This window comes from Balaenoptera musculus, chromosome X (genome assembly GCF_009873245.2).
Source record: "Balaenoptera musculus isolate JJ_BM4_2016_0621 chromosome X, mBalMus1.pri.v3, whole genome shotgun sequence".
NCBI classification, from domain to species: Eukaryota; Metazoa; Chordata; class Mammalia; order Artiodactyla; family Balaenopteridae; genus Balaenoptera; species Balaenoptera musculus.
Window position 1 is genome coordinate 62,532,492 of NC_045806.1, and position 14,301 is coordinate 62,546,792.

At 33.2% G+C, this 14,301-nt stretch overlaps 1 protein-coding gene across 9 annotated transcripts in view; it reads right to left on the reverse strand.

The window, feature by feature from the left end:
- The window catches only part of ATRX (ATRX chromatin remodeler), a 241,231-nt gene that overhangs the window by 146,581 nt on the left and 80,349 nt on the right, over window positions 1-14,301 (reverse strand). For 6 of the 9 annotated variants that reach the window (XM_036839556.1, XM_036839562.1, XM_036839563.1 and 3 more), the window contains 4 exons: window positions 11,519-11,628; window positions 9,803-9,870; window positions 6,417-9,499; window positions 2,700-2,772 (listed from right to left, as the gene is read on the reverse strand). In XM_036839556.1, the coding sequence (XP_036695451.1) occupies window positions 2,700-2,772; window positions 6,417-9,499; window positions 9,803-9,870; window positions 11,519-11,628 (3,334 nt within the window). The remainder of the gene's footprint in view (window positions 1-2,699; window positions 2,773-6,416; window positions 9,500-9,802; window positions 9,871-11,518; window positions 11,629-14,301) is intronic. The other 3 variants (XM_036839558.1, XM_036839565.1, XM_036839559.1) reach the window with 2 other exon arrangements.

A 14,301-nucleotide genomic window follows, 5' to 3' on the forward strand; every position in this document is an offset into this window, starting at 1 on the left:
TAAAAAAAAATAATAAAATAAAAATAAAATTCACACAGTGATCATTTCTAGAGGTAGGAATTTAGGGTACTTTTATTTTTTTCTTTTCTATTTTTCTAAATTCCCCATAATGAACATGTTATGTTTTTATTATTAGGAAATAAATCATTTTAAATCTGGAGGAAAAAAAAAAGCTTGCTTGGTCAAGCTGTTTATCTTGTTAAATAGGGACATTTACAAAAAAATACCAACTATGAGCATCATAATTTTATGATGCTAATGACATTTAATCCCAACACTAGTAGAATAAATAATCAGAATAAAGGATATTGGTTTAAAATGGATCATTTAGATTTACATAAAAAAAAAATTAAATGCTTGAACAAGAAAAAAGTTTTACAGAAATTTATTGCATCCAAATAGTTAACCATTTGCATTAATACACTATTTACCTCTCCATAAACATTAACACTGAAAATGTATTACAATACTGCTAAAAAGGCAAAGCATATGAAATTTATACACAATTTATACACAATTACACAATTGTGTACAAATTTATACACAATTACAATATGCTGTCTACCAAAATACATCCTACTCAAAAACGTGAAAGGTAAAAATAATTCCAAGACTTTATCATGATCTGAAAACAAATTTTTGAAAGTTGCTTAGTGCATATTCAAATATGCTCAAGTACGCTGTCTATACCAAAATAATTCAAGAAGGTATATGTATCCCCATCATTAGATAACCCATGGGTACTAGATACCTCATTGGTATATTGGATATGAAAGAAGTTATTAATGGCATATTTTATAAAAGCACATTAAACTGAATATAAAGAAAAACATGCTCAAGGTAAAATTCAATTCTTCTCAAAAATACTCAACAGGGTTGTATTTTTTTTTTAACAGGGTTGTATTTTTTAATCACAAATGCAAGATGGAATTAAAGATACCTTTCAATAAAATAATTGCCAGTTACAGAGAGATATGATCAAGTAACTTAAAAGATAAAAATGATATTTATATTTTGACAAGCTCTAACACAAAAAATTACCATAACTTAATGACACTCATTTGGTGTTTAAATATGAAATTAAGATTCATAAGTCATAAGTAAATTAGGATATAGCATGTTTTAAACATTATTAGCCTTTCAATAACATTTGAGGCCTTAAGATTTACAAGAAAGCAAATAGTAGCATAAATAAATAAAGAGGAATTAAAGCATTTTAAAAAAGAATAAAATTTTAAATGCTTTCATAATCTCACTGTGATTATATCATATACTATATAAAATCCCTGATGAATAAAATGTATGCCTTCACCATTCCATTCTGGACCCGACCCCGATCCCACAAAATAATTGGATATATATTTTTAGTTAAAAAAATAAGTAGGTAAAGCAGCATCTGAGTCTTTGTATCTGTGATTAAGCTCTATTCAAAAGTGCAAAATAAAATTGTCCATTCACCTTAATAAAAATGCCCTCCTGTTAATTAGGAGAATGCTGATCTTTGAAACAGAAAAATCTATCAGCACCAGCAAGATATAAAACAGAGCTAGAGTGACGGCTGGCCCCACAGCATTTACCAACTCAAAGTTAAATCCTTACAAAATTATGACACAAAAATTACATGTTTATTTTCATGTTTTCTTAATTATTAGAGTTTACTATTAGGAATAAATGGATGGTTAATACAGTACTCTAGTAAAACCTCAAGTCTATCATAGATTTTTTGGTGCTAGAATTAATCAGAGAACATTTCATCCAACCCTTTTGTTTTAAAGAACAGAAAATTTTGGCAAAGAGTAGTTAAGTCACTTGCCCACGATCACACAGAAAGGTCAGAACTAGAAGTCAGATATTCTTATCCCCATTATTCCAAAATTCCATCCACTACACCACACTGTCTTCTTGTTGAAGATTATGAGTGTGGGGGATCCTATAGTCCAGGAAGGGTTTAAAAAATATGTAAAAACATTATGGTTATACTCTTTAATACCTTTGTTTTCTTTATTCCTCATTGCTAGAATATGGGTGTACCTTTATTTTTTTTCTTCTCCCAGCTATTCCTTAGTTAAGTCAATCTGTACAGGCTACACTGTTCCCATATAAACCTATTAAGTATTATTAAAATTAATACTATCATACTGTCTACTTCTATTTTATTTGACAAATGTTAAAATCTAAATCAGTCTAGATAGTTTGCAAATTCATACTTATTTTGAAAGCAATTTCTTAATCTTAAACATTTTAGCAGTCTCTTTTTCACTTTGAACAGGTGTTAATGAATAGGACCACCACATTAGATGGCAATTTAAAACAATAATCAAATATTGAGGAGAGAGATGTCTGTTGTCACCAATTTATTGAGATATGATTTACTTTCACCAATAAAATAATCTGTCAAAATTAAAATATTCTCAAAAAACTATCACAGTTTACATGGAAACATAAAAATTGACAGTGCTGTATTTATAACACACCCTATGCTAGGTGTGTTAATATTTATATTTACTTTCTTTTAAGGTTTCTGAGTTTTAGCCCATTTTCTGGCCTTTCTTTCAAACTTGCAGGAAGACTGTGAGCGAGTCTTTCTAAGGCAGGCACTCCTGGTTTTTACAACCTGCTTGTGGTTCCGTTGCTGCTGTTTGTGCCCATGCCTAGGGTGTGTTATAATCTTTTTAAAGTCCTTACAGATGGAATCATACCTATTCTCAGGATCATTGTCATCGTCGTCATCATCCACTGTGACAGGCATTGATTTAGATAAGGCTTCATCTCCTTGAAGGAACAAAAGTGTACTTAAAATTAGCTTTAAATTATCTTTATAAGTAAAACCATGTAAAATAAAACTGAAAGCCAAAAACTTTAAAACAACTAGTGAGTTCTAAACTATACTCTGGGATCCAAAACATGAATAAAAAGAATTTATAAGGAAAGTACAATCGGGAATTTAAGAAGTACCAGCAGCAAAATAATAAATAGTTGGATGTTACATATTTCAAAGTTCCTCCCCAGAGCACAAGAATTTTAAAACTCTTCCTTCCCAGTAACAAATCTTTTATCATTCACCACCCTATTAGCAAAAGTTTATGGCTGAAATAAGCTTTGTAGTGATCCATTTTAAGTTTAAAGTTAACAGATGTCTAATTTTTCCTGTATCATTGAAGAACTTTTTAAAATGCTATTAATACTTGGTAGTACCAAATAATTTTAAAATATACTTGAATTTGTATGGTATCCAGGAGTAGAATCATCCAGAGATATATTCAAGTACAGTAAAACTTACTTCCTTATAAAAAGCAACGTTTCTATCCTTTGATTAAAACTATAAAGAGATTAAGATTTGTGCGTTTCATTGTATGTAAATTTTGCCTCAAAAACAAACTTAAACATTGTACTCTAGTTAACACTATATATGCTGAAGTAACCAGGGAGAATTATGTTAATGTTTACCATTTATTTTCAAATGCATCAAAGATTTCAAGGGCATTACACTGAGTGAAAAAAGACAATTTCAAAAGATTACACACTTCGGGCTTCCCTGGTGGCGCAGTGGTTGAGAATTCGCCTGCCAATGCAGGGGACACGGGTTCGAGCCCTGGTCTGGGAAGATCCCCCATGCCGCGGAGCGGCTGGGTCCGTGAGCCACAACTACTGAGCCTGCGCGTCTGGAGCCTGTGCCCCACAACAAGAGAGGCCGCGATGGTGAGAGGCCCGCGCACCACGATGAAGAGTGGCCCCCACTTGCCGCAACTAGAGAAAGCCCTCGCACAGAAACGAAGACCCAACACAGCCAAAAATAAATAAATAAATTTATTAAAAAAAAAAAAGAAGAAGAAAAGTTCATACTGGAATCCTTTAAAAAAAAAAAAGTTACACAGTTCATGATTCCATCTCAAAATAACAAAATTACAGAGATGGAAATCAGATTAATAATTGCCACCGGTTAAGAATAGGGATATGCTAGGGAGTGTGCATAAGGAGTAGCACAAAGGAACCTTGTGGTAATGAAACAGTTCAATATCTTGGTTGTCGTGGTGGTTATATTTACAAAGCTACACGTGATACAAATTTTGCACAATACTTACACACACACACAAATGAAGGAGTACATGTAAAACTGGTGAAATCTGAATAAATCTTCAGTTTCCTGGTTCTGAGATCGCACTATAATTATGAAAGATGTTACCATTGGAGGGAAATTAATGAGAGGCATACAAAACCTCCCTGTACATTTTTTTGCAACTTCCTGTGAATTTATAATTATTTCGAAATAAACAGTTAAAAGGGGGGAAAAAGTTAGGTACACTGATGGATAGACAGGATATATAGATAAGTATGTGATAAAGCAAATACAGTACAATGTTAACTGTAGAAACTTTTCTGTATATTTAACATTTTTTTCATAATAAAATGCTGGGGGAAAATATTGGAGAAAAAAACCCATAAGGAACACAGACACCTACAGGTTCAGGATAGGAATATGCTAAATGTAGAAAGGCAATAATAAATCTCACAATATCTTAGCAAACTGACAATAAATACCTCATTCAAACAGACCAATCTTCAAATGAAATATTACTAGTGATATTACCATTGTTCCTCTTTACTACACCTTTGAAAATGTTACCCATCCTTCAAAGTCAAGTTCAAATGCTACCCGTTCTTTTAAGTCTTCCTCCAATATTTAGATTAAGTGGCTCACTTGCTATTTATCACACAGCCCCATTTTAGTTTTATATCTTTCTTCTGGTATTTTTTTTTAATAATGATTTATCTATGTCTATCTTGCTCATTGGACTGTAATCTCCTAGGACCATGTTCTTCATCTTGGTTGGTCATGCCATTCCCAAGCCCCAATTTCTAGGAAAATGTTGTACCCTGTAACAGGATACCCAACTATTGCTGAATAAATTGGAATCCTCTAAATTTACGGGAGCAGGGGAGGCTTTTTAAGAGCTCATAAAAACTGTCACCTAAATTAAGTTGGACATATTAGGAAAATAAATAAATTTAGCAACTATTATACTATGTTTTGAATACAAGTCCACAATCTCATACACAATTCGAAAATCCAAAAAGTTCTCAAAATTTAAAGTTTTGTAAGGTGGTGCCAAAGTTCATTTGGCAGCAAAATCTAATCTGAACTGTTTATTCCTCTTACATGTAAATGTTCATATGTTTTGCTGAGGAAATACTAATGTGTTTGATTATGGGGCCTCAGGACCTACTGGGGCTACTATATAATATATGATAACTACTCTATATTATCTTCCTAAAAACAAAAGAGTTGAAAATCCTGAAATACATTAAGCCCCAAGAATATCAGGGACTGCGGACCTGTAGTTAAAACAGCCATACAAGCAGAACTCCATCTAGGCATCTGATATAGCAGAGCGTTAAACTGAGTATACCATGCATATCCCACTTGGTTTTCAAACCAACTCACTGGAGCTCCAAAAAAGGGATTTAAAGTTTTACTAAAAATCAAGATTCAAGTGAATTCCACTAAAATCCAACTGGGATAAATGGAAAATCACAACAAAAGGAAGGAAAGGAAAAATTTTAACATTTTGCTTGTGCTGGGAACACAGTTACATGAGAAATCTACTTTATAAATATTTTAAAATTAATTTTAAGTGTCCCTGGTTAACTGATGGGTTTTACTGACTTAAAAAAAAGACAGTATGACCAACAAGTGTACATTTATTATACAACTGATTTTTTTTAAAGAACTGCCATAATGATAAATATTTTTAAATTTTTTTTTTGGGGGGGGCCGTATTATATGACCAGTTGACCCAAACCCTAATTGTCCTAGTGCTCTATCTCATCAGGGTAGGGTAATCCACCTACTTTCTGGATTTCTTTCTTCCTCTATTTTGTTAGTGTTAAAAATGGAAATATCTGTTCATGTCATTAGAAAAAAATTGATGAGCATCAGCAAAGGGTTTCAATAAATAAACTTAAATTTTTCTGAGGATTCCACGGGACACAAAGTTACTCTGCCCAATTTAAAAAGTCAGATGAATGACAAAGCAGTTAAAACTTTCACACACCATGTTATATCCATACCAAGCACTCATCTCCATTACTTGAATAAATACCTACTGAACTACTAGAACCAGTCTGATCTTCCTTCATAAATTACTTTTCATTACTCCAAAGAAAAGCATTAAACATTGATAAATTTACCCAACACACTTGATATAGTTGATACAGAATACTAACAATACTGCAAATACCTCCCAATGATGACCAAAAAATGGAGAAAGAGTTTCTAGTAAATCTCTATAAAGAATTTTTAAATGGTGTTTTCCTAAACAGTAAGTAACCTTGCGTTTGATTGACTTCAGAGAAAATTAAACAATGTAGTTATTCAAGAGGGAGAAAGTACAAATTTTCTATTTATTTTCCCATACCTGAAGATTGACAAAATCCAGTATGTGAAGACAGCACTAAATTTTCAGTCACAGGCTTTATTTTCTGCTCATCACTGCTCCCCTCACCTACAGAATTCTGATCATCATCTCCTATGTCAGAAGAAGATGAGGAAGAAATGTCAGCCTGCTTCCTTTTAGCGCTTGTTCTTAGGGAGTTTCTCATTTTCTCCTTCATATTGCCTGCCTTCTTTTTAGCTGAAGCTCTTTGTTTCTTCAGCTTTTTATTATCTTCGGAACTTTCCTCAACATCAGAAGATGATGAGCCATTTTGTACTTCCTTGGTATTTCTCTTTGAATTTAAATTTCTTCTTTCCCTTAATTCAATTCTTTTCGGTCTCTTATCAGAAGAATCACAACCATCTTCTTTCATGGAATATTTCTCAGTATCAGATGATGAACAATCTTGTCTCTTCCTTGAACTCTTTTCAGGTAAGTTGCACCTTTTCTTCTCTCGACTGGATGTTCCATTCTTACTCCTCTTATCTTCGGAAGAATCATAACTATCTCTTTTCCCTGGTAACTTCTCAGCATTATCGGATAATTCATCCTTCTTTTTAGGAGTTTTATCTTTTATTTTTTTACTCTTCTTTTCCCCATCAGTTGTGTCATTCTTATTTTGCTTTATGCCTTTAGGAAAATGACAAATTTCTTCTCCCTCGGGTAATTTCTCAGTGCTATCAGATGATGATTCATACTGTTGTTCCATCTTAATTACTCTTTTCTTCAAGTCTGTAGTTTTCTTTTCTTTTTCTTCAGTTCCCTTTTTGCTCTGCTTGTTATCATCTTCAGAGGATTCATCACTCTGTTCTTTCTTTGGGAACTTCTCAGCAACATCAGATAAGCCACCTTGTACTTTCTTACACATTTTGGTTTTCAGATACATAGCCTTTTCTTTAGTTTCAGCAACCTTTTTGTCTTCTGGAGAATTAAAACTCTCCTCTTTCCCAGAAGAAAGCTTATCAGCACCATCTGAGGAAACACCTGGCTGCTGCTTCTTAGAGAGTCGATCTCTCAATTCCATGATAGTCTTGTCTTTATCAACTATGCCTTCTGCTGAAGAGAAATTCTCTCTCTCTTCTTTCCTTTCAGCATCATCAGATGATCCTTCCTGGGCAGTCCTCAAACTTTTCTGACCTTGATTATCCATTCCTTTTTTGCTGTGTTTTTCATCTTCAGAAGAATCATAATCTTCTTTATTTGGAACTCTTTTTGTTGTTGTTCTGGCAGCCCCGATTTTACTCATACTCTTTATCTCTTTTTCTAATTCTGAGTCATAATTAGAAGATTCAGACTGGTTTTGTCGTTTCTTTTTAGAAATGATAGACCTTTTAGCTGATTTGCCTTTTTTAATATCAAAATCTGAGCCAGAAGTAGAACTTTTTCGTTTCCTTTTTCCTTTATCATCTTTCCCTGTTTGAGTCTTTACATCATACAAAGTCTTCTCATGATTTGTATGAGGTTCATTAATATCAGTATCTGAAGAAGAACTGTGACTCATCCTGGATACTTCTTTGAGGATTGCTAGCATTTCATCAGAATCTGAATTTTGATCCACAGTCTCTGACTGCTTAGATTTAGGCAATTTATTAGGTTTAGGATTATCTATAGCACTGTCAGAAGAATTCCGCTTATCCTTTTTTCTCATTGAAACTGATAGTTTTTGTTTCTCCTTAACGGTGTCATTATTTTCTTCATCTGAATTAAATGTTGTAGGGTTGGTTTCTGTCTGTCGCCTCAAGGGTGTAGTCTTTACACGTGGGGATCTTCGAAGATCAGATTCTTCTGAAAGTAATGGAACTTCACTTTCAACCAAATGCTCATTATCATTCTTTTCCTGTTCAAGTCCACAGTTCTCCAGCTTGGGGTTCAGACAAGAACTCCTATAGCTATCTTTATCTTGTGGAACTTCCTGACAATCAGCACCTTTAATTGGGGAATTAGAAAGGGAAACAGGGGTGAGTTTAACATATAATTCTTTTGTTACTTTAGCTGTTGCTTTTGATTTAATACCTCCTCTGTTGTCTTTTGAAGTAATATTTAATTTTACAGAACTCTCCAGTTCTTGCTCAGTTCCACTGTTGCCATCTCCCTGATAATCTGCTGAACTCTGAACTTCCATAGCAGTCTCAAGATTCTCAAAAATGTCTTCTGGAACTGAGGAAGGAACAGACACAATATCCATGTCTAAGTCTTCAGAAGTGTTAGCAGGTTCATACTGAGGTTCTTCTTTTTTATCAGATTTTTTATGTTCACCACTGGGATTTTTATTTGCTCTTTGTTCCTCTACTGCAACACTCTGATCCACATGCTCACTATCTACCTGCTTTCTTGACAGTTTAGCTTCTGATTTTGAAATATCCTTCCTTTCCAAAGCACAGGGTTTTTCTCCTTTTCGTACTTTTGTTTCAGACTTAGCATCTATGACTTTATGCTCTTTGGTATTTTTCTCTTTGTTTACAGCATCCAAAGCTCGAATCTCTGAATTCAAATCTTCTTCTAACGCAAGATGAGCTTTCTTGATATCAGCCAACACAGATTTAAAAGCCTTAAGCTGACGTAACTTTGTAGCAGAATTGATTTCTGAATTATCTGTTGCCTGCTTCAAAAACTTAACGTAACTGGAGTTCATGTTGGCAGTAGTCTCAATCAGCTTCTTTGCCTTCTTAATCATCTCCTTGGGCACAATTAGTGCTGAATAAGAGTAGGTTACAGAACCAGAACATGAATCATCTAATTTCTTTTCTTCTCCATTACAATTTGAACTGTTTTTCTTTGGAGAAAATCTGGGTGTATGGTCATATACTTTACTACTCTTTTCATTGTCAACTTTTATCTTCTTCTTATTTTGTTGCAACAACTGTTCTAAGTTTTCAAATACGCTGTTACATGCTGTGACCAAATCCAACAAAGGCTCCGGGTGACAAATGTAGCAATACCATTGGTTGTTTTCATCCATTATTGTAGACAGCTCCTTTCGACCAAGGTTGCGTAGAATGCATTTCTTGCAGAAGGCATTATGGCAAAAGTCACAACAAATCAAGTTTCCACCTTCTGCACACCATCTGAAATTATTTAAAGATTAAAATATTATTCTGAAATGAAACACATTTTAAACCTTTACAGTATTAAAGCAATTTAAAATTTCCTGGCAGCAATTTTAATAGCAAAGTAATTTTGGTCATTTACTTATTCTTTATTAGAAAATTAAAAGACATAAACCAAGGACTACGTGGAAAAGAACAACCTTCCACGAAAGATATCAATGATGATACTATAAAAAATAGATCTAGTAACAGACTATGTAAGAATTTCACCTCAAAAAGCAGACAACACTGAATTTTAGTTCATCTTGATTTATTACCTACCTACACTGTTCATCCATTCCATCTGAGTCACGGCTAATATCATCACTCATGTAATATTTAAAGCAATTCTATTAAAAAAGAAAAGGGAAAGGGGAAATTTATTCAAAACTGTTAACATTCATAAAGGAGAAAAACTTTATTTTTTAAGTCATTAAAAAAGTACAGGGAATGTGTATGTGTGTGTGTGTGTGTGTGTGTGTGTGTGTTTTAGAGAATCAAAGCGATAACACTGTATTACCCTTACTAGTACTTTCCAGACACAGGAATAGCTCAAGAAATTAATTCCTTGACATAGATTTCCATATCATCAAGTACCACTGTTCCTTACATAAAAGTTGATAAAAGATTTTGGTAAAGCAAATTTCTGATCTCATATGACTAGCTACCAAAGATCTACATAAAAATGTATTAGATGTTGCTATTAGTTAATAATAATTTACTAGTCATCATATATAAACAGCTACTATGTATAGAGCTGAGCAACAGTATCCTACATTAACCTACATTATCTTTAAATCTCAAATACCTACTGTGCAAGGTAGGAGGTATTACAGCCCAATTTGAGAGAAAAGGCTTTGGTTCATTAATATGTAAATAAATCTCCTAAAGTTATACAACTGGAAGAGGCAAAACTGGTATTCAAATCCAAGTCTGAATGACTTTAAATTCCTTTTCACTGGGACTGGAGAAAAGGGAAGGTTCCATGCCCACTGATGAAAACTACTGATTACTGAAATGGGCTAGGCTCAACAGACTGGCCCTTGAAAAAAAAAAAACAATCACGTATATAAGAAAAGAGAAAAACAACGCACATTACAAATCCAACAATATAAAATTCAGCTGTCACAATTTAAAACTAGAAGCTACAACATGTACCCTAAACAGGCTCCTGGCTGAAATGAATTCAAGGAAAGGAGGACACAAATTACTAAAAGACAGAGTAAATTTAGTACATTTAAGTAGGTCTACATCTATCAAAAATTCATACAAGATCTAGAACTGGGACTCTAATTAAGGAAAGTCTGGTCTGCCCCTGCAATTCAAGGAGGCATTTTATTGGGAAGCAAACTAACAAAGGATTAATTTTAGCAGTAATATGAGTTGGGGAAATGATAACCTTGATATTATAGATATTTAAAATTAATTCCAAGGTATTACTTGTAAAAAAGTTTACACAGACTGTTAAAACTATCTTCAATACATATGAAACATTTTTAATTCTATTACCTCCAAATTATGTCAAAACCCTGCTCCACATGGAGAGTTCAGATTTGGGTAATAAGAGTATGTAAGAGTGAATGTTATAAAACATATGTGTGCACACATATATACTCTGCAGTTTCCCAACACACCACACTCTCCCTCACCTCTGAGCCTTTGAACACTATGTTGCCTCTGGCCTAGAATATGCTGAACCAATCCCACTTTGCCAAGCTAATTCTTATTTATATTTCAGGTACCACCTACATCATCTCCATTATAAAGCCCCCCCCCAACCCAACTCCAAATTACAAAGGCTTCCTGTGTGTTCCCAAAGTACACAGTATCTCCCCTATCATAGCACTTATTGGGACTTTCATGTCTGTCTTCCTCACTACATTATATGTCCTCCAATGGCAGAGACCATTTCCGTCTTCATCACTGTGCATCAAAAGTCTGACACATGTTAAGCATTCAAATATTTGTGGAATTAATTACCAACAGATCATTACATACCTTACAAATAAGTACTTGCAGTGAAGGATGTCTATAAATGGAATCTTTTTGAAAATGATTGACCTGTTGTCCACAAGCGGTACAGCTCACAATCCCATGAAGCCCATCTTCTAGGAGAAAGGAGTGACCATTATTCACACATATACACACATACAAAAAGATATATACTTTAGTCAGCATTTCCCAACATTCGAATTGAAAATTAAATACCTCATAATCCTTGGGAAAATGACATTTTGGACACAAATACAAAGGTTAATAATTTTATGGACTTACTAAAAACATGACAACCTTGACAAATTGCAGAGCTAACCTGCTCCCTTTTACAGATACAAACCCTGTTTCTTACAACAACTTGATATAACATGAAGAGACTACATAAAAGAAGTTCTAAAAATAGGGGTCAAGAGCTCTTTTTCATTTTGCTACTGCTTCACAAAGAAATTCAGGATCAGTTCTTAAAGAATGGGGAAGTGAAATATATGGAATAGATTCTTTTGTAACCCTGTACTTAAGTTAGGTATGCCATTGAGTTTTTATTCTCAAAATGGAATTGTCTACACAGATCCTTTCAATATTATGTGAAAACCTGCTAACTTTATATTACCAATTTCCTTCCTAAGATTCCCTTCAATACTATCCACAATCCCCATTAACCTGCCTTTTTTCTATGTCTATTCCATATCGGCACTATTATTTCCAAATAAGGACAAATAAGATTTGCAGGTATATCTATCTTGACAGCAAAACTTCAGAATGGCTGCATTTTGACAGAGCCCCATTCCACAGTTTCTGCAGAAAAACAGATGGGAGACAACCTACACAATAAAGGGGACCTCTCCTGCCTCACTCTCGTCCCTAGTTCTGCACGGTGCTTCACAATCTGAGCTGAACATTAGAATCAGCCAAAGAATCTTTTAAAAACAGGGACAGCCATTCCCACCCCTAACCCACTGAATGGGGATCTCCTGGACACTTTTTTCTTTTTTAAGTTTTACAGATGACTCTGATGTGCAACCAAGACCTTGATCCAAATAAGATGATAGATTATGATTCAAAAGAGGCCAGTGAAAATGCCTGCATTCACCAAAAGAAAAAAAGGTGAATGACTTAAAAAAAGAAAAAGAAAAAAAACTGTCTCTATCCCTAAATGAAAGACAAAACAACAAATACATTTCTCACCTTTTAATTTTCTATTTTGTGTTTTTCTTAGTTTTAAGGTCCAAAGCACCATGGACCCAAGCATTATCACAAATATTTTTATTTGCAGAAGTTAAAAAAGTTTAACCAAGGTATAAGGGCACCATGATACTTTTCCAGAAAATATAGAGAATTTGAAGACCTACTATATAAGCTGGTAATATTTTCCTTTAAATCATATTCTCCTCCGTTAGTTTTGATCTTGAGTATTCATATATTCTGTATTTCTTTTAACATAAATAAATATACAGTGTGCTTTTTCATGTCAAATAATGATTGCATTCATATAAGCAAGGTAACAAAAAGCTAGAGTTTGAATGTTCATCCACTGTTAGATAATATTAAGTATCTTCTATGTGCTTTCGCACATATATCACTCAAGAATTTTAAAAAACTAGGTGATCCATTGGAGAATTTCTCCCATATGTGCACAATGACTCATATAAAGGCTATTCATTGCAGTGTTAATTAGCAAATTGGAAAAATTTGAAAATGAAAATTAGAAATAATTTCACATTTGGGAAATGGATAGTGGTTTACTCATACAACTAAATTCTACAGAAGAGCGAAAAACAAAAAACTAGATTGTACATTTACTGATATGAATACATGTCAAAATCAATACTGGATGAGAAATGCTACAAAAGGATATATACAAGATACTACTTTGTATACTTTTAAATGAAATATAAATGCTGGAAGAATAAAAATATGTAAAGAAAAATATAAAAACATGCATGGGAACACCACACATGCATACAAACGTCAAATAATCACAACCTGAGGTGTGAAAGGAAGGATAAATAGATGAGAGTAGGACTAAACCAATTAGTTTAAGTGAGATCTTATTTAAGTGAGATCTGAAACAAATATTGTAAAATGCTCAAGTGTTACTTTAGTATACATACTTGTTTCTATGCATGTATGTTTCAAATTTTTATTTTTAGTTATGAAATATCTTCATGATTATAATATATATAGTGTATAAATGGAAAAGAGGCATTTTCAATTCTGAGCTCAATACATTTTATCAGTTTTAAAGAAAGAACAAAATTATTCTGCCATATAGAAAAATTAGGTGTAAAATATGTTTTCTAACAATTAAACTAGGGAAAGGATATCAAAATAGGCTATGGTATTTAAAAAACAATGGCTCCTGAAATGATCAATATTTTTGTGTTTAATTTTGTTTCAAATCATTATAGGATTATTTTATGTATAAAGTTTACCTTCTTGACAGTTTCCTATATTAGACTTCAATTTTAGAACTAACTTTCCTAGGAAGTTTGAATATTAACTAGCAATTCAGTACCTCAGATCACTAGTTTATTCGTACATGTGTATATGAGTAAACATAGTTAAATTTCCTGTGTGATTTCCAACAGCTTAAAGACGTAGCAAATCATTAAGACAAAAATTAACATGAAAGATTTTAAGTGCTATTATATGGCTATAAACATACATTTTCCCTTAAGTACAATATAAACATTCTTACACAGAACACTCAATAAAATGTTCCAGAGACATATCAGCTCAGACCAAATACCAGCAGCATAGTAAAGTGTCACTAAAAACACCCTCCC